Source organism: Python bivittatus, unplaced genomic scaffold (assembly GCF_059951505.1).
Source record: "Python bivittatus isolate LINGU-HERP-01145 unplaced genomic scaffold, Pbiv_v1 ctg000060_np1212, whole genome shotgun sequence".
Classification (NCBI taxonomy): Eukaryota; Metazoa; Chordata; class Lepidosauria; order Squamata; family Pythonidae; genus Python; species Python bivittatus.
In genome coordinates this window covers 11,597,101-11,616,143 of record NW_028277044.1, presented here as the reverse complement: position 1 = coordinate 11,616,143, position 19,043 = coordinate 11,597,101, and the positions used below count along the sequence as shown (strand labels likewise).

General features: G+C 37.7%; 1 protein-coding gene across 1 annotated transcript in view; it reads left to right on the top strand.

The window, feature by feature from the left end:
* The window catches only part of IPO5 (importin 5), a 40,690-nt gene extending 26,319 nt beyond the window's left edge, over nt 1–14,371 (top strand). The window contains exons 22-26 of the mRNA XM_007421298.4: nt 4,950–5,072; nt 7,061–7,280; nt 8,794–9,022; nt 11,598–11,739; nt 13,639–14,371. Coding sequence (XP_007421360.1) covers nt 4,950–5,072; nt 7,061–7,280; nt 8,794–9,022; nt 11,598–11,739; nt 13,639–13,725 — 801 coding nt within the window. The 3' untranslated portion in view covers nt 13,726–14,371. The remainder of the gene's footprint in view (nt 1–4,949; nt 5,073–7,060; nt 7,281–8,793; nt 9,023–11,597; nt 11,740–13,638) is intronic.
* The last annotated feature ends 4,672 nt before the right edge of the window (nt 14,372–19,043 follow it).

Genomic DNA, 19,043 nt, shown 5'->3' with positions numbered 1-19,043 from the left:
TTATGCTCTCAATATCCATCATGGGATAACTGGAGGGAAAATAAGATTGGCATATCTACCATTACACAGATGTCTCCTTCCATATGAAGGCCCAAGCACTTCAATATATTTTTAAGATTTTCCATAAGTCACTATACCCTTACTGGCAGCAGTGGTTTAAACCCTTGTAGTTAGTTTTGAGATCACCAAGGCTGAACAGTGAGAAGTAGTGCACAGCTTTCATTCATGTTATCAGTGATTCCAGTTTCCTTGGTGTTACCAATGACTGCCATGCCAGTGACTACCATAGTAACAATTCTACAAGTGACCATGGTAATAGATTATTTGTACAGACCTAGTCTGATATCTCTATCCTGGGCTGTACAAATAATGCTGTAGAGGTGCTTACCCGGTGCCTGGAAGCAGTGACAGTCTAGATGGGGGTGAACAGATTGCAACTCAACCATAGCAAAACTGAGTATCTCCCTTAGTTCTGAAACTTTTCCATCTATAATTGGATGGGATAGCACTCCCCCAGGCAGAGCTGGTGCACAGTCTGGGGGATCTTCCTGGACTCATAACTCCTGCTCCAGAAGCAGGCAGCAGCCATGGGTAGGAAGGCCATTGACAAATGTATCTTGTGTGCCAGTTGCACCCATTCCTGGATTAGGAGACTCTGTTCAGTCACTCATGCCGGAGTCACTTCCTGTCTGGAATATTGCAATGCACTCTATATGGGATTGGCCTTGGAAAGCATTCTGCAGCTTCAACTGATCCAGAATGTAGTGGCATGCATGGCATTGGGTACACCAAGTTTGCTCATGTAACACCATTGCTATGTGAGCTTCGCTGACTTCCAGTTGGCTTCCGGGTGCAGTTCATAGTGTTGGTTATCACCTTTACAGCCCTTCGTAGGACAGGACCAGGTTACTTCTAAGACTATCTATCTCCAGTCGTTTCTGTCCATCCCACCAGAGCCGCTAGAGTGGCATGCTCTGGGTCCCCTCAGTGAAATGGTGCCATGTTGTAGGACCCAGGAGATCTGCCTTTTCTGTCCTAGGACCAGCCCTATAGAATAGTCTCCTCCCACAGTTCAAGATGGCCCCAACCCTGTTGGCTTTCCAGAAGGCTATTAAAAACCTGGCTTTTCCCTCAGGCATTGGGGTCAGATTGTTAGTGGACCACTATATTTGTTGGGGGTGTGAGTTATATGTGAGATGCCTTGGCTTTTGTATTTACTATGTTTTAAATTGTATTTTTTGTTTTACATTGGCTTATATTGTTAGTCTCTCAGAGTTATTTAAGGTGAGCAACTATATGAATTTTCTAAATAAATCACTAAGCAAGTAGGATGCAAAGGATTATGTTTCAGAAGAAGAAAGGACTCTGAATTGGTTTTAAGCAACCATTACTTTCATCACCTATTATACAAAGATAACAATCTGAGTTGTTATTTTTATGTTATGAAGGCATAGAGGTGATGGTCACTCACTAGTCAACCATTACCAAAATCAGTTCAGGCATTGTTGATATATACAGCTTTGAAGGTTTCAATTCCAGAACTTTGCATAGTCTTGATCAGTAACATTTGTGAGATGCTGTTGTATTATTTGACCAGGCTCTTTTATCATGGTCATCAGCATGAAGGAGCACCTGCTCCACTGCCATAGGGTAAGCTTAATGCAAAGAGACCACATTGTAAGAAAACAAGATTGCTTAGCTATACTTGATTCTTCAAATGCCAATCTCTGCATTCACACAACCCATCTACTCTTTTGCATATGTCTACCCTGTTGGGTCATTGCATTGTTCTGACTGCTGTACTCATTACTAAGAACTGAAGGGAAAGTGGGAGGCAAGCCTCATCCAGTGGGATGACTTTCTAACCAAAAATCTCCTTAGCTATGAAAGGTCTTGATAAAGACTGTGCAGGACCAAAACTTACAAGTATGAATGCACAGATGACCAGTTATGGGTAAACAATATCTTGTGTGGCAACATTTAATTAATTTTGTTACAAGATGGCTCTGAAAACTTTAATGCAAAAGTTTATATATAAGTGAATACTGGTGAATGCCTTGTCCCTGGGCATGGGGAAGCTCAATGCTTGGCTGTGCTGTATTATTTAAGAGGAGGGTTTTCCTTTCTTTCCTGGCATTTGCATGTTTCTTTCTGAATGCGGTTCTGAAAGTGTAGAACTTCTGAAAATCACCCAATCATATGATTGGGATTATCCATCTTACTTAGTAAAACCTAATTTCTAGCATTAAGATAGATTGGCAATATATTGGCAGGTTATTTTGGAAAGATATGTGCTATCTTTGACCTGAACTAAAGAAATTAACAAATCCAAAGTGGTACATAACTAAATGTTAGGAATAGTTAAAGTATCAGTATCCTGAAGAGGGCTCTTTTAAGGCATACACCATTATATAACTATTGCAGGATAAAGTTTTATAAGATCTCTACAATAATTTGTGTTACTGTCATTTTGTTATTTATACTTCTGTTTGAATACATCTTGTGTTCGCCACCTACAGTTGCGATTGCAAGGTGGGTGGCTGTATAAATCAAATAAATAATAAGTGAGTTGGCATTCATTATGAAAGCTATAAAATATTTGCCACTTCTTTCCACATATAAGTTACAGGTCTCGAAAACGGTCAGCAGCTTCCTCTGAAAAGCTATCAAGACAGGCAGTTCTGTTTTTTTCTTGCTATAGAACTGTCTGTTCAGAATAGATGAACTAATGTTTATAAGAAGAATGCTCTCTACAATATCAGCACTCTTGTTCATAATATTTGCCTTATTTTTGTCCATTCCGGTTTCTTCCAAAAAGCACTTTTGGGATCTATGTTTTCCATGAACCAGGGAGTTGTCAGAGGAAAGGTATACTAATGGTACAGTTTTTGGCTGTACATGTTGTGAGCTTGTGCTGTTCTCTGTCTATAGTTCTTCATTAGATTTTAAGCTATAATTTGGGAATGGATTTAATGGAATGAAATTTATACAGAATTAATAACAATATTAGCTTCAGTGGAAAAATTCACATGCTAGGTTTTCTGAAAGAGTGGTATGTTCCCAGAAGCAATAAATTTCTCTATTTTTAAGGGTTGGTTTGTTTTCAAGTAGTAATTGCTCAGAAAGTAGCTTAATTGACCTCAGTGACTTGTCAAGTGTTTGTATAACTATGTCAGCAATGATAGAATGTCAGGTCCTATTTAATTCAAGAATATTACTTGTCTTTTAAAGGATGTTTGATTTGCTCTAATTCCTCACTTCCCAACTACGTTAGAAGATTATCTGCTCTTGATTTATGGTACAAACACTATTTGGGTAGGATGATCCAAGTGAACATTAGGGTTAAGCTTTTGGGATCCATATGGACTTGGAATCCTTGCTAAGAAGATTGGAAACCAAACATCTGAAGCTGAACTTCAGGAAATAAAAGCAAAAGATAGATAGTTGCAAGGAGAAACCAGTTATAAGCTGGCTAGGATTGCTGTAGCAAAGATGTGGTTGCATATAAGAAGCAGTACAGGTAGTCCTCAACTTACGACCATTCATTCAGCAACTGTTCAAAACTACAACAGTGCTGAAAAAAGTGACTTACAACCAGTCTTCAAAGTTATGGCAGTTGCAGAGCCTCCACAGTGACATGATCAAAACTCAGGCACTTGGCAGCCACCCACACTTAGGACCACAGGGGCACTTCAACTCCCCCCACCTGCCTGTCTCCCCCCATCTCTGCCCTTTTGGCCACCCTGCACCCTACCATGGGGTGGCAACCAGCCCAAGAACTGTGCAGCTCTGGGGCTGTTTGCCATGTCCTGAGAAGCTGCGGCCAGCCCAGCCCAGTCCCAGCCACAGTCACCCTTGCCCCCATGCACTCTGAGACCCCTGTTGTCCTGCACTCTGCCACCCCAGCTCACCTTGCCATTTTCTTGCTCCCACTGCTGACAAGGCATGAGTGCAGGGTGGCAAGGGGGACTGGGCTGGGGCGCAGTTCTGGGGCTGCTTGCCACCCCGCAAGGCAAGGTGCAGGGCGGTCAAAAGGGCAGAGATAGGGGAGAAATAGCAGGTGGGGGAGGTGGAGGCAGTCCCTTACCTTACTGAGGCTCAGGGCTGGGAGAGACCAAGCACAGAACAGCTTGGATTGGGGCAGGTCCATGGCTAACAACCGGTGAAATGTGCTTAACAACAGCAAGGGGAATGCAGATGTAAAGCAAGCCATCACATGATGTCTCACTTTACAACTGCATCGCTTAGCAATGGAAATTCTGGTCCCAATTGGGATCATAAATTGAGGACTACCTGTACCTCTTAAGTATGAGATTATTTCTTAAGTAGGATTAATTGACCATGTAAACCAATAATGATAAGGCAGAATTGCTAGATTATCTGCCATTACTGGTGCTTTTAGATAGTTCACTTCTCCTTTCACATGAGCAGATAAAACAAATTAGAAATTGAAAGGTTCTCATGAAATCCACACCAAGGCTAAGTGTGGATTTCATGAGAGGCTTTCAGTTGGTTTCCAATTGGTTTTTGGTTTCCAAAAAAAACCATTTTTATTTGTTTCCAAAAAAAGCCAGAATTTATAATCTAAGATCGAACTATAGTTTAGGCTTATGAATTCTGCCTAATATGGGATCAGTAAACCAGAGCCTGAATAGATTATCACATAAAACTTTCAATTTTCAATTTGTTTTATTTGCTTATGAGATGTGCAATATGGGAACAAATAAATAAATGTCATAAGATAGCATACTGCTTATCAAAACAAAAAAGATAAGCACTCATGTAAAAGCAACATTTTAAGCCTGAAATATTCCATCTGGCCCATTTGTCAGTTCTTTTTCTTAAGAAACGCAGAAATTACTTTAAACTCAGTTTGTGAGATGTATAACATTTAAGAGAGTTAAAATTATTTTGTACTGATCAAATTCCACTTTTTTTTCCTTTATCAGCATGACAGTGATGTCTACATTTTGACTAAAGTTTCAGATATTTTGCACTCAATATTCAGTAGCTACAAAGCAAACGTGTTACCGTGGTTTGAACAGCTGTTGCCACAAATTGTCAACTTAATTGTAAGTAGCCTGATTTCAGCAGTGGTGCCACTTTAAGACCAATAAGAGAAGAAAAAGAGTGCATGGGAGTGATACTGAACTGTTTACTTATTCATTTATATTGGTTTGCCCATTCATTTTTATCTTGTACTGATGCCATCAATCCGAAGTGGGGCTTAGATGTGTGCAAAACCTACCATGCCAGGAGGACAGTATCCCAGACAACTTCAGAATGTTCCATTTCTTCTCTGGATCAGATCTTTTCAAGAGTGATCTGACAGTTTTGTATGAAAAAGTATTAGATGGTAGATTAATCTCCTGAATGAATGGATGGAAAGTAGATGTTACATGGTGCTAAACAAGTGTGTGGAGTTATGCTAAGAGGAATTATGAAAAAGGATGCTTGGGAAAATTATAAAGTGAAAGAAGCTGTGGATGCATGTAAGAAAATGATTGCTTCAAAAAATAGGATAAAAGAAGATATTGTATAACATGTACATGGAGGAAAAAGTAGCAAAGAATATATAATCAGAGAAAGCAAGGAAAAGTTAAGAAGAATCAGAAAATGCAGAACAATTTTGATGGAAATAAAACATTATTTTTGAAGTAGATAAAGAAGGTTAGAGAGTCCTCAGTAGAGTGAATGGAATTTAAAATAACATTAATGAAATTATTTGAGATGAAACTGAAGTGAGGGAATGCTACTAGGAATATTTTAAAGATTTGTATGAGAATGATAGTTATATGTTGAAGACTGATTGCTATAAATGTTAGAGTCCAAGAAAGAATGATAGAAAGAAAGTCATAAATGCTGTGAGAATGTTGAAAAATGGTATAGGGGCAGATTTTGTTGGACTAGAGATTATTTATGGCATGGCTGTGTGACTTTGAAAATATGTGTGTGAAAACTGCATTCATCCCTCATTGTTAGAATGCTGTCATTTTTCTCTTTTACAAGGGAAAAAATAACAAATGAAGAAACTACAAAGGAATTAGTTTAAATGTTCCTCAAAATTTTGATTGAAAGAGTATGAAAGGTAACAGTGATTAAAATGTTGAAAGTTCAGTATAGCTTTGTGCCAGCAGGGGATATGGGAATGGGAAGGCTAAGATGGAGTTGATGAAATCCTCAGAAAGAGAGAGGTGACAAATGTAAATAACAGAAGCAATATATGGACATGTTGAAAGGAAGGAATTATTTGTAAGGACAGAAATGTATGGAAAGGGTTAATGAGTACTATTGGTGAACCAGATTTATATTTCTTTTTCTTATTTTGTGCCTTTATTTATTTTGTCCGGTTCTCACTCTTTTTCTGTGCTTTACATAATATTGCCTAACCTGAAAGAAAAAGTACAGTGGGAATATAGTGTATGTAATCTTTTGAAATGGAAGCATTTCATGGTGTTCTGGACAAAATATTTCCAGAATAGTGTGAACTTCTGGTTCAGAAGACTAACTTGGGGGAAACACCTGGACCACACCCAAACTAACTAGATCAACATGGAGAAATGGAACATTCTGAAAAACTCTTGAACTGTCCTTTTCTAGAACAGTAGGTTTTATGCATCCCTAGTATCTCCTTTGGCCCAAAATGATTTCCCATAATGGCTTTGGAGGAATACGTTCATTCATTCTAAGTAACCTGTAGAATGATACTAGAAGGGATGAAGAAGTCAGGGTGTTTTGTTTTGTTTTGTTTTGTTTTGTTTTGTTTTGTTTTGTAAATGTGTTTTAACATGTTTATTGTAATGTGGTTTTTCAGATCTTAGTAATAAATTGTCATATTTTTGCATAAACCACTATGGAAAAGTTCATGCATATTCAGAATATGTATAGGTGAGTAACTGTTAAAAATGGCTACGCTCTACCTGATCCCAAGAATATTAAAAATTATAAAAAATTCATGCAGCTTACTCTACATGTAGATGAGGTAGGATGGCAAGAGTTACACTTTAATAAACAAAAAGCTGGATATTTATTTTTTTTACTTGGACATTTTTCTTAATAGTGTCCACATAGGCCATGGCCTGACAGGCAGTGGGGTTTGTGCATTTTTGATGATGTCATAGAACACTGCAGTCCATCCTCATTCAAATACGCAGAATACTTCTTGAGACCTCTGCTACAGTCTGTGTGCGATAACAGTCCAGAAGTTAGGCAAGCAGCTGCATATGGTATTGGAGTCATGGCACAGTTTGGTGGGGACAACTATCGGCCTTTCTGCACAGGTATGTGTAAAGATATTTCTCAGTATGATCTAAATATAAGTATTACTGACTAATGTATTTCTAAAAAGTGGTGTTTTGTTATCTTTCAGCATACAGAGTAACTTGTAGAATGGTATAATGCTTCATGTTTCAGATTCGATGTCTAGAAAAAGTGTTTCATAGGCGTAGATACATGAACATAGAATCTGTCTCTAACACTTTAAAGGTTGTGTGCCCTTCCCTGGCACTGTGTAACAGCTGTGGAGGATATTTCTAATATCAAACTTGCTTGCTGGAATGTCAGTGATTCAATCAGTGATGAGCACTACTGAATGGAAAAAATGAAATTCATATACAGATGGTCCCCAGGTTACGACCACTTGTTCAGTGACTGTACAAACTTGCGATGGTACTGAATGAGAGAGACTTAACAACAGGTCCTTGGAGTTCTGGCCATCGCACTGGACTGTGGTCATGTGATCGTGCTTTCCAATGTTCCCTGCTGGCTTCCCATAAGCAAAGTCAGTGGGGAAGCTGGCAGGAAGTCCGAAGTCATAGTCACGTGAGGTCCTCACTTAAACAACCCACGTGGTCCTTGTTTAACAATGAAAACAGGGACTACAAGAATTGCCATTGCTAAGCAACACAGTCGCATGACATCGCGCTTTATAACTGCATAGCTTAGTGATGACAATTCCAGTCTCAATTGCCATTGTAACCCGAGGATTACCTGTAGTAGGACTTGAACATTTTCCATTTTAATTCTATCATCCTACTTATTAGCACATGAGCTTTATCTCTCAGTTGCCTCAGTTTACCAAATGTGATAATTAAGAGAATGCTTGCCAGAACTGCAGCTTGCTTTCTTTACTAAAAAGAGATAAGCTGATCACATAGGAAAGATAATAGGCTGAGGAACTGGTAGTTAGGAAGAGGATAAAGGAAAATCTGTGCCCCTGAGAACTCTAGCTGTTGACTTTCACCACATGACTCATCGACAGCAAAGCAAAATTTGACAGATTGTCAACTAAAAATTACTGTTTGTAACTTTGCCCACAGATTTTGTTGAACCTTTTTTTCTGCTAGAACTATATCTTATTTGTCTTTCCTCAAAAATGCTTTGAGATTAGGGTTATTTATGGTCTTTCTTTCTTTTATGTTTGTAACAACCTTCTAAAATAAAACTAAGAGTGACTAACCAAATGTCCCTCTGCTGACATTCCAAGACTGAGCTGGAATTTAATCATGATCCAGCAGTAGGTGTCAGAGTCCAGTGATACATGTTATCTCATACTTGTCACCATTTATGATTAACAAAGTACTTTTTCACTTTGCTTGAAGATTATTGTGAGTATCTTTTAATCATGCTGTACAGTATCATGATTGGATGCCATATTCTGGCTGGAAAAGAGCAGTTTATTCTTCAGTATTTTCTTCCACGCCCAAGTTGTCAGTGTGCTTTAAAAAGTCATATTTGAATGTTGATACTAAAGTATTATGACTTAAGATATTTTTGCAAATTTTACATTATCAGAGGCACTTCCATTACTGGTGCAAGTTATTCAATCAGCAGATGCCAAAACCAAAGAAAATATCAACGCAACAGAAAACTGCATTTCAGCAGTTGGAAAAATCATGAAGTTCAAGCCTGACTGTATAAATGTTGAAGAAGTACTGCCTCACTGGTTATCATGGCTTCCTCTTCATGAAGACAAAGAGGAAGCTGTTCATACATTCAATTACTTGTGTGATTTAATAGAGAGGTAAGAAGAAAATACATATGTAGACATGAAATAATAATTTCCTCAAGTTCATTTTTTTTCAAGTTATACAATATTTGGTCTAAATTTTATCTTCATGTGTTGTGTTAAATATCATTGTTCTGCCTATATAAATCAGTCTGCATGTCTATCAAATACAAAAATTTCATTAATTTAAATTTCCTGTACATTTGTATCTCATCACAAGTGGATACAAATGCTTTTTCTCAACCTGTTTGTATTCCATGAATTTCTGAAAACTACAGAAATGTGTTCCTTCTTAACCTCTACTTCCCTCCAACTGTATAAGTTGGATAATTATTTCACTTACCTTTGTGGTACAAACATTATAGAAGGCCTTAACACTCCAGGTCTAACCATGTGTTTATTGTCTCATCTAATTTGGTTGTACATTTGAATGTTGGGGTTTTTAAAGCTTTCTTTTTTCTTTTTGAAAAAAAAATGGGAATAATTTGCACCATTAATACTTGGACAAAATAATGTTTCTGTATCTCCTAGGTAGGATTGCTGATTTCATTTTAATGATTCAGATTGTTGTTTAATAAATACAACTTTGTCCTAAATTATCCTTATATATTTTTGAAAAGGAAAAATCTAATGAACTAATCTTGAGTTCTTACCGCTACATTTGTTTGGGTAAAGCAGTTTTAATATATTCTTTCATAGACACAGGTGTCCCAGTCAATTGATGAAACACTTTTAACATAAAAAAATTGTGATTATTAGATCAAGAGATCAAAGCACTCTCAGATGTTTATTGTGCATTTAGTACTGTTGTTTTGACAGATCTAGTAAAATAGATGGTTTATTAGTTAACCAGCACTTCTTTTTGTACACCATTCCCCAACTTTTTATCATTCTAATGAGAAAATGAGAAAAGAACAGCATTGATTATCTCGTGGATGACTTCTAGTGGGAACGGGATGGCGATAATGTGTCCATGCTTGCTCTTTACCTCTCAGCTTTCAGTACCGCTGATCCTTCTGCCCCAGCTCCAGAGGTTGGAAGTTGGGGGCACAGTCTTGTACTTGTTCTCCTTTCTCCATGGTCAGTTCCAGTCAGTGTTGATAGGAGGAAGAAGTTGACCCCATGCCCACTTCTTTGCAGGGTGCATCAGGGCTCAGAGCTCTCCCCACTCTTATTTAACATGTACATGAAGCCACTGGTTGAGGCCATTCAACAGAACAGAGTGAATTATCAATATGCTGATGATAATCAAATGTACATCTCTACCCCAGGCTGGCCAAGTGTTGCCATGGAGGCCTTGTCCCAGTGTCTGGAGGCTGTGGGAGTCTGGATGGTAAAGAACACACTCCAGTTCAACCCTACCAAGACACAATGGCTTTGGAGTTTAAGGCACCCTAGATCCAGTGGTTTTCCATCTTTATGTCTGGATGGGTTGCACTACCCCAGGCAGATCCAGTGTGTAGTTTGGAGGTCCTTCTGGATTGCAGCTCCTGTTGGAGGAGCAGGTGGCAGCTGTGGTCAGGAGAGCTTTTGCACAACTTTGGTTTGTATGCCAGTTGTGCTCCTTGTAGGATCAGGGTGCACTTTGCACAGTCGCTCATCCCTTGATTACCTCCCAGTTGGATTACTGCAGTGTGCTGTATATGAAACCATCCTTGAAGAACGTCTGGAAGCTGCAGTTGACACAAGCAATTATAGGTGTGCTGCAGTACCCCTGTATTATATTTACATTAGCTTTGCAAGCTGCACTGGCTCCCAGTAGCCTTCTGGGTACGATTCAAGACGATGGTTGTCACCTACAAAGCCCTTCATAGCATAGGTCCAGGATATATGAAGAACTGTCTTTCTCCAGTTGCTGTTCTTATCCCATCATATCTGGCAGGAGAGGCATGCTCTAGGCTCTGTCAAGAAGTGTCATCTAGTGGGATCAAGGAAGCATGCCTTTTCTGTCACTACACCTGTCCTTTGGAATACCATTCCCCCTGAGATTAGGTTGGGTCTGACTCTGCTGGTGTTTTGGGAGCCCTTAAGACCTGGCTGTTCTCCCAGGCATGGGGGTCGGAAGGTTAGGTGAGCCTGAAAGTTACTGTTATTGCTGATGGTTATTCTCAGTTGCCATTCTTTTTATTTTCATTGTATGTTGGTTTTTTATTATTATATTGATGTTCTTACTCAGTTAACTGCCTAGAATTGCTTATGGGAGATGGACAGCCATATAAATTTAAATAAATAAATAAATAAATAAAATTATTAAATGGGATGATTTCAGCAGCCTTGTTTACAGTAATGATGTGGTGGCAGAGGGAGTCTAACTGGAGCAAAATTCTGTTCCAACCTGCCACCTTCTCCCTTTAGGAGCCCTTCTCACAGGGATAAGGATAAGGATAATGACCAGGGGCAGGGGATGGAGGAGAGAGCAGACTGTTGGATTGCTTGTTGCTTACCTTCCTTTTTTCTCATTCCAAAATGGGTTTGCCCGAGTTTATCCACTGAGGTTACAGCAACCTGAATTTAAGCCTAAAATCCTCATTAAGAAAGGTGTGGCATTTACTTTGCATTAACGTTAAATATTTGCTTATATTCTCAACAGTAATAACCCCATTGTCCTGGGTCCTAACAACACTAATCTGCCCAAAATATTTGGTATAATTGCGGACGGTGAAATTAGTGAAGCAATCAAGCAAGGAGATCCATGTACCAAGCGACTGGCAAATGTAGTTCGACAAGTGCAGGTAATTGCAAGTTAATATTTTGATATGTAGGTTATTTTATCACTTGACATAATTGTACCTTAATTTCCATACTCTCCTCAAATAGAACCATCATCGGATGGGAACTATAGATATAGGCAATTTTCACATTTTATTTGGAATAGCAGATTCAGAGTTTTATGTGCTTTTATCAGCATATAATTACATTTTAGAAATAGCACATAGTAGGAGGAAAGGACTGACTGGGATGCAAAACATCAAGCATAAATAACCTGCCCGAGGGATTATAGGCAACACAAATGAGATCACAGACCTTGAGATTTTCAGATTTGGCAAAAGGCAAAAAAAGAAAGCTTCCATAAATTAGGGATGGGAATGAGAATCTGACCTGAGAACCAGTTTTGGTCACCTCTCCTCTAGGAGTCCATTGAGTGTCAGGGAGCAGAGCTTTCAGAAAGAAACTCCCTTCCCTGAGAGATCCCTCTGTGTAGGAGGAGGCTGGGAATGACAGTTCCTTTTTCTATATAAACGAAGTCATGCTTGTCCTACTCCAGCTGGAATACAGTAGGTTCAACTGTAGCAGACTTTCATTGTGTTTCAGCTCTCTGATTGGTCATGCTGAAGGAAAAGGGCAATTCTCAAGCTGTAGAGGCTAGAAATTCCCCACATGCCCTAAAATAATCTCTAGCCTTCAGCCTTTAAAATTTCATTTTAATTTTTTTAAATTAATTTTATTAAAGATTTTTTTACAGAATAAAACAATACAAATTTAAAGAAAAAGGAAAGTAAAGGTAAAGAAAAGTGATAAGTAAACAAGAAAAAAAGATGAGAAAAGAAGAAAAGACAAAGAAGTGGCTTCTGATCTTTATAGCAGTTATAAATGCATTTATATTTTATCCTCCCTCTCTAAGGTTACATCATGGCCCCTTTCCATATTTTACCCTCTCTAATTATCAAACTCATAAATCCCAAGTTATTTTTTTTCCATTTTCAGCAAAAAGTCCATAAAGGGTTTCCAGTCACTAACAAATGTACTTATTGTCTTTTCCCTAATCAACAAGTTAACAAAAACAAGTCAATTTTGCCATCTATGCAATCTTCACCAAGCATTCCTCCACTGTGGGTATTTCAGAGTCTTTCCATCTTTGTGCATATAATAATCTCACTGCAATTACCATGTACAAAAGCAGTCTTCCATAAGTCTTTTCTAGTTGTCTATCCATTAGTCCCAGCAAGAAAAACTCTGGTTTCAGTTGAATAATAATCATTAAAATTATTTGTATTTATGTATTTGAACCCAACGTTTTGTAGCTTTTTTACAAGTCCACTAAACATGGTAAAATGACTCTTCATGTTTTCTGCATTTCCAGCATAGATTTGAAGTACCTTTATACATTCTAGGTAATTTTCCTGGTGTCATATGCCAACGGCACATCATTTTATAAAAATTCTATAAACATTTTATAAAAATTTCATTTTAAAAGCTTCCTTTCATTCTTGTATCTGACAAGCACCATACCTTTTCTGTATAAGATAGTTAATTTTGAAAAGAATATTAACACTGTTTAGCTTTTATATTTCTCTTTCATCAATCTTTTAAGATTGTTAAATCTGTTTTGGATCATATTTAAAACTTAAGATGAATATCTTAAACAGTGGGAAATTTTATATGAAAAAGTCATTTCAATAGTGTCCTGTTTGACGTACGTCTTGGATCTGTTTTTTGGATTCTCCATCCTGCTCATTAGTTTCTATCTATTGTATTATTATTTAGTACTTTTTACATGGTGAGCCACCCAGAGTTAATTTGGAGCTGGTCAGCACCTAAATCAAATAAATAAATAAATAAATGTTTGGCAATGTGGGGAGTGCGCACATGTTCATGCTTAATTTATCTGTTATCTCTCTCTCATGCTCTAGACTTCTGGAGGCTTGTGGACAGAATGCATATCTCAGCTAAATGCAGACCAGCAGGCAGCCATACAGGAGCTCCTGAACTCTCCATAAAGGGCCTTAATTATCATCCACAAAAGCTCCAAATAAACATTTACCCTTCGGTTTAGGTTTCTTTGTTTTGTTTTTAAAAGAAAACTGCAGTGCATGTGGGTCATTCTGAAACCTACATGCAATGGCAGCAGGAAGAAACAGTTACAAATGGTGTTGCAGTGAATTTCTACCCCATCAGCACAAATGAAATTCCCTATGAATCCTACAATAGCACTGAAGAGTATTTTTCTAATGGTATGAACCAACTACATGGCGGTGAAAGGGAAACAAGCTGAAATTTCTTTAAGCTTAAATCGATTAAGACAGCTTTAAAGCTGGTATTTCGTAGATACCCATTATAACAGATTACAGGCATTTTTACCCTCTAGTGTTGAGACGTATGGGAGTGTGAGTATTTTTGTAGGGTAGAAAACTTCCTTCTGCCCACCAATCCAGTAGATTAAGGGTCTATAAATTGAAGGCACCATCAAGCATGAAGACTTCATTGATATTGCATTCAGTTTTCTGAAGCAGGCTTGTATAGTGGCTCAGTGAAGAAAACCATTGAGTTCTCGGCCTTGAATGTGAAGTGTCTTTGGCATGTCTGACAGTATCTCATCCACTCCCTCAATAAATGACATTGAATACAATCAGAGCTTGTGTAAAAGTCCAGTGCTGTGTGGTTTCTTGTTTGCTTTTAGTAAAAATAAATTGTTTCCAAATACATATATTATCCACATCCAAAATACTTATTCTTAAACCATTTATGTTTTTACCCTTCCTACTACACTGTGTGAAGCCTTGGGGAGCCCATTTATGTTTGTGTTTCTCTCTGTATTTGACTTTTCATGTTGGCCTAATTTCATATGCCTTCTAAAAGTGATACAATTCACCTACCGGATGGTTCTGATTTGGTATATATGATTTTTCAGTATTTAAAATTGATGAGCATGCAGTACTTCATCTCTACTGGAGTTAATAACTTATTTTGGAAGGGGAATGTGACTCTAGAACAGTCTTGCCTACAATTCAGTTCATGCGTTTGTTAATTCAAGGTTTTAATTGTGCACACTGCATTTTGTACTGTAGCATTCCAAGGTTCAAAAAAATTCTTATTCTAATTAACTGTGAAATTCTGTGCATGTCAACTTAGAAGTAAGCACCACTGAGCTCATTGGGGTTTATTCCCAGTAAATTGATACCTATGCATTGTTTCCAAGAGTAAGCCATTTTAGAATGATAAAACTGAGATTTTCTATAAGTACTGTTGAAATACTTTAATAAATATTTTTGAGTGAAGTGCAGGGAGAAGGGCACAGAGACAGATCTGTTTTGTTTTCCGGAACCGTTACTCCTAAAGACCAAACATAAATGTTAGTCATTATAGGGTATTGCAGAAGAAATATTTTAGATTCTGTGCTGTTAATTAATTTCCAGTGAAATTTGGAAACTTGGAAAAGTTTATCAATTAAAAAAGGGGAAACCCAATTCTCTTTACCTTACTCTTTATATCCTTGTCTCTTTCACAGTTCTGTGATCCTGTTTTATTTGTGTCCTGTCTGTCCCGGTTTTCAGAGTTGTCTGGCATGTGCCAGATTGGTCTAGGCAATGCATGTCCTGCAGGCAGTATGTTTCAAACGCTTTTGTGCAAGAACCTAAAGAGGTGGATCTGGTGGCCTTATCAAAACATTTCAACTTTCTTCAAAATCCTTTCCCATTTTTTTTTCTCCGACAAAATTCCCACAATTTGCTCTCAGTGACAATTTGGTGTTGCTTATTGCCACTAGATGGAGGTAATGCAGTTTTAGAGAGGTACCCTGTGTGGAGTACATAATCATGATCATTCAATACTGTAATGCAATATGGAAAATACAGATGAGTGAGCAAATTGCTTCTTTAAGAATATCTGGCTATATATTTCATTACAGCAAAGTGTGATGATTAACAAAAGAACTAAAAATGGGATTTTACCAACAGGACACTAGGATCAGGTTTATTTCACCCTAGCCATATTCACAAACATGCCTTGCTGAATTTTATAACAGACATATTGCTATTCACACATCTCTGGACAAAGTAACCCACTTGTGACAGAATAACACCTGCCCAGCATCCTTGATATTGGAAGATCCAAATTTCTTTTTGCTGGTGGGAAAGAGAGCAAGCAAACACTATCTCACCCTTAACCTTTTGAAGAAATGTCTAGCTCACCTCAGTGTGTGGCCAGTACCTGTCTGGCCCTACCTGGATTTAGAAGCTAGGTGGGATTAGGCCTTGTTGGGAAACCAGAGAATTCCAGGTCTGTAAGCTAGTCTGAGAAGGTGAAAAATACTCTGGAAGAAGGCAGTGGCAAACCATTTTTGTGGTGTTGCCAAGAGAACTATATTAATATTTTTTAATTTGTTTTTATTGAATTTTAATTAGTTTTTACTCTTATTTATTGTAAACCGCCCAGAGTCACTCATTGAGTGAGATGGGCTGTGACTAAATTTGAAATATATGTCCACTAGGTTATCAGGAGTTAAATTTGACTTGAAGTAGAAATTTGTTTTATTTTACTTAGGAACTTTATACCCATCTGAATCCAGTCAGATTCTAAGTGGTTTGCAAGTAAAATGCAATACAATACAATACAAAATCATACAATAAAAATATAGCAACAATAAAATGCTGATGGCTCTGCAATCAATCCCCAAAGGTTCTTTGGAAAAGCCAGATTTTTATAATTTTCAGGGACATCATAAGGGTGATCTTCACCTCAGGGTGAAGACTCAAGGCCACATAAGAACAGCAAAGAGAAAAAGCAGCTTCATTAGGACGAACAGTCATTCTAATAGCTAGAAGTGACAAGACACAATCTGATGCTGCAACTAGGGATGTAACAATATAAAGAATTGTAAGGTTTTGAAAATAAGGACAAGAGAGCCAATGAAATAATTAAGGAAATGCCATGTGGTCAGCATTTTAAAAATTCTATTGTGGTTCACTACAGTTTTTATTTCAATGAAGGCAAGATGCCCTAGATGCCACTGGAGAGACGTATTAAGTTTTCTTAACTGTCCTTTTATGGTTCTATGAATATCTCTGTTAAATTGCAACTGATCTCCAAGGCCCAATTGCTCTTCCATAACTACCTCTTCAGTTGCACTGGTACAACAGATTGGGCCTTCTGTATTCCTTAAGGAAACTCATTTTAAAAATTCTTTGAAAGTAAGATCTCACTAAAGCAAGAACAGCTTCCCCCCCCCCCATTGATTTCCTGTTTGTACCACAGGCTGTTACTCAGATTCTTTTATTTTTATAGCCCTCATTTCTAAATATAAGGCTGATTTCAAAAATTATAACTACAAAGCATGCACATATAATCGCAATAATTATAAATAAAAAACTGGGCACCATATAGCATTGAACCCAGTACTTTAGTGTTGAATAATTTGACAGCTGCCAGTACATAGTGGTTACCATGTTGACATGCATATTTAATAATCACAAAGGATGCTTTTGGGGCTCTTATAAGAAGGTTGTTTGATTGATTGATCCAATAAGTAGATGACTAAAAGTGAATGTCTATGTACTTAAAGGTCATCACTTGCTCAATAGGTCTATCGTTAATCTTCCAGCTAATCAAGGACTTGAAGTGCTTTCTGGAAAACATATTGTTTTAGGGTTATTGATCTCAAGGCACTCCCTATGGCAATAAGATAATACTTCAAGGCATCTATGCAGGCCCACCTGGGTTATGGAAAGAATACCTGCATTAATCAGCATACAGAAGGATGGGAACAGGGAGACAGGCAAGAGATGAAGAGTGAAATTCTGGCTTAGCAAAGACTTTAATCATATCATTAATATATACATTTAACAATAATGGGGCTAGAATGCAGCCTTATTTTACATCTTTTAGGTTAGGAATAGATTTAGTGAGCTCTCTTTTACAATTTACCTTAACTTACACAGTACTTTTTGAATACAGTCATATTATCAATTTAAGAAGGTGACAATGTTATGGCTAATTTTCTCCAGAGTCTCTCGTGGTATGGAATCCAAGGCCATCTTTAGCTCTATGAAAGTGACATAAAGGCTGCCTTTAGTAAGACTATAGTATTTCTCAGCTAGGTGATGTAATTTTGTGCATTGGTCCATGGTTGAATGACTGGGTTTAAACCCTGACTGCTCTGGTGTCAGGATATTCTTGGAAAGCCTCCAATCAATACATTTATAGTATAAAAACCTGACACATAATTTACTGATTACAGATAAAAGACTGATAGGGCAATCGTTTGCAGGATCAGACTTGTCCCTTATTTGTATATGGGAAGAATAATGGAATTAAGCCCCTCTTATGGAATCTGGAAAGAGTTATTTAGGGCAGTGAAGAGAGGGGCTGGAACAGATGCCCACTGGGTTGGATTGGTTTTTAAGAATTCAGGTAAAACTCTTTACCCACTCTTTGCTGGGGACTTTGCTATTTTTCAACTGAGAAATTAATTTTTGAACTTCTGTATATGAGACCAGAGCCATTATTGTTTATTATTATTTTCTGATAAATTTTCTTGTTTTTATGATACTCTGGATTGCTAGCTGCTCAGAACCTTCAGGAATATGAAGCATACAAAATAAATACATAAAAATAAAACGTAAGGGTTCTTTCCTAATTTCCCTTGTAATATCCATTCCATGTATTTTGATATATGTTACAGCTCTCTGTGCTGTAAAGATGACATAATGATGAACAAAAATAGACTACTAGCCATCAGAAGAAATCATGAGAGCCTTAACTCTCCACTATCTGATTTTGCTTCTCTGCCTGAAATTCAGACAGACACATAAAGCATGTTAGGGTGGAAGAACATTCCCCCTCAGCAAATCTAGTTATCTGCTCATGCTCAAAGTAATCCTCTGTGTGCTAGTAATACTTACTAGGAATACTACAGATTATTTGAAGAGTGAAATGTATGGGCAATGTATGTATGAGTCTTGTCACCTAATCAGTAGAATATGATAAAAGTAGGTAGACAAGCTGTGGGTGTATTCCAGAAGTGTTCCTGCAGCCTCCAAAAATCATGCTCTCAACATTTGGTGACAAAATTCCAAGAAATTAAGGTGTAATTTCTGTGATTTCGGCTGCTGCCATGCAAAATGGTAGTTCCTTGGCCTCCAAAGGGTTTCTTTCACAGATTGGCTTCACTTCATTACTGCACTGTAAAATGTATTCTTATTTCAGAAGATCACAATGAAACGAAGTTGGTCATCGCTCTCCCCATATTCAGTCCGGCACAAAGATGGCCTTGCTAAACTGCACGTAGGCCCAGTGAAACAGACTACTAGACAATCAGGTG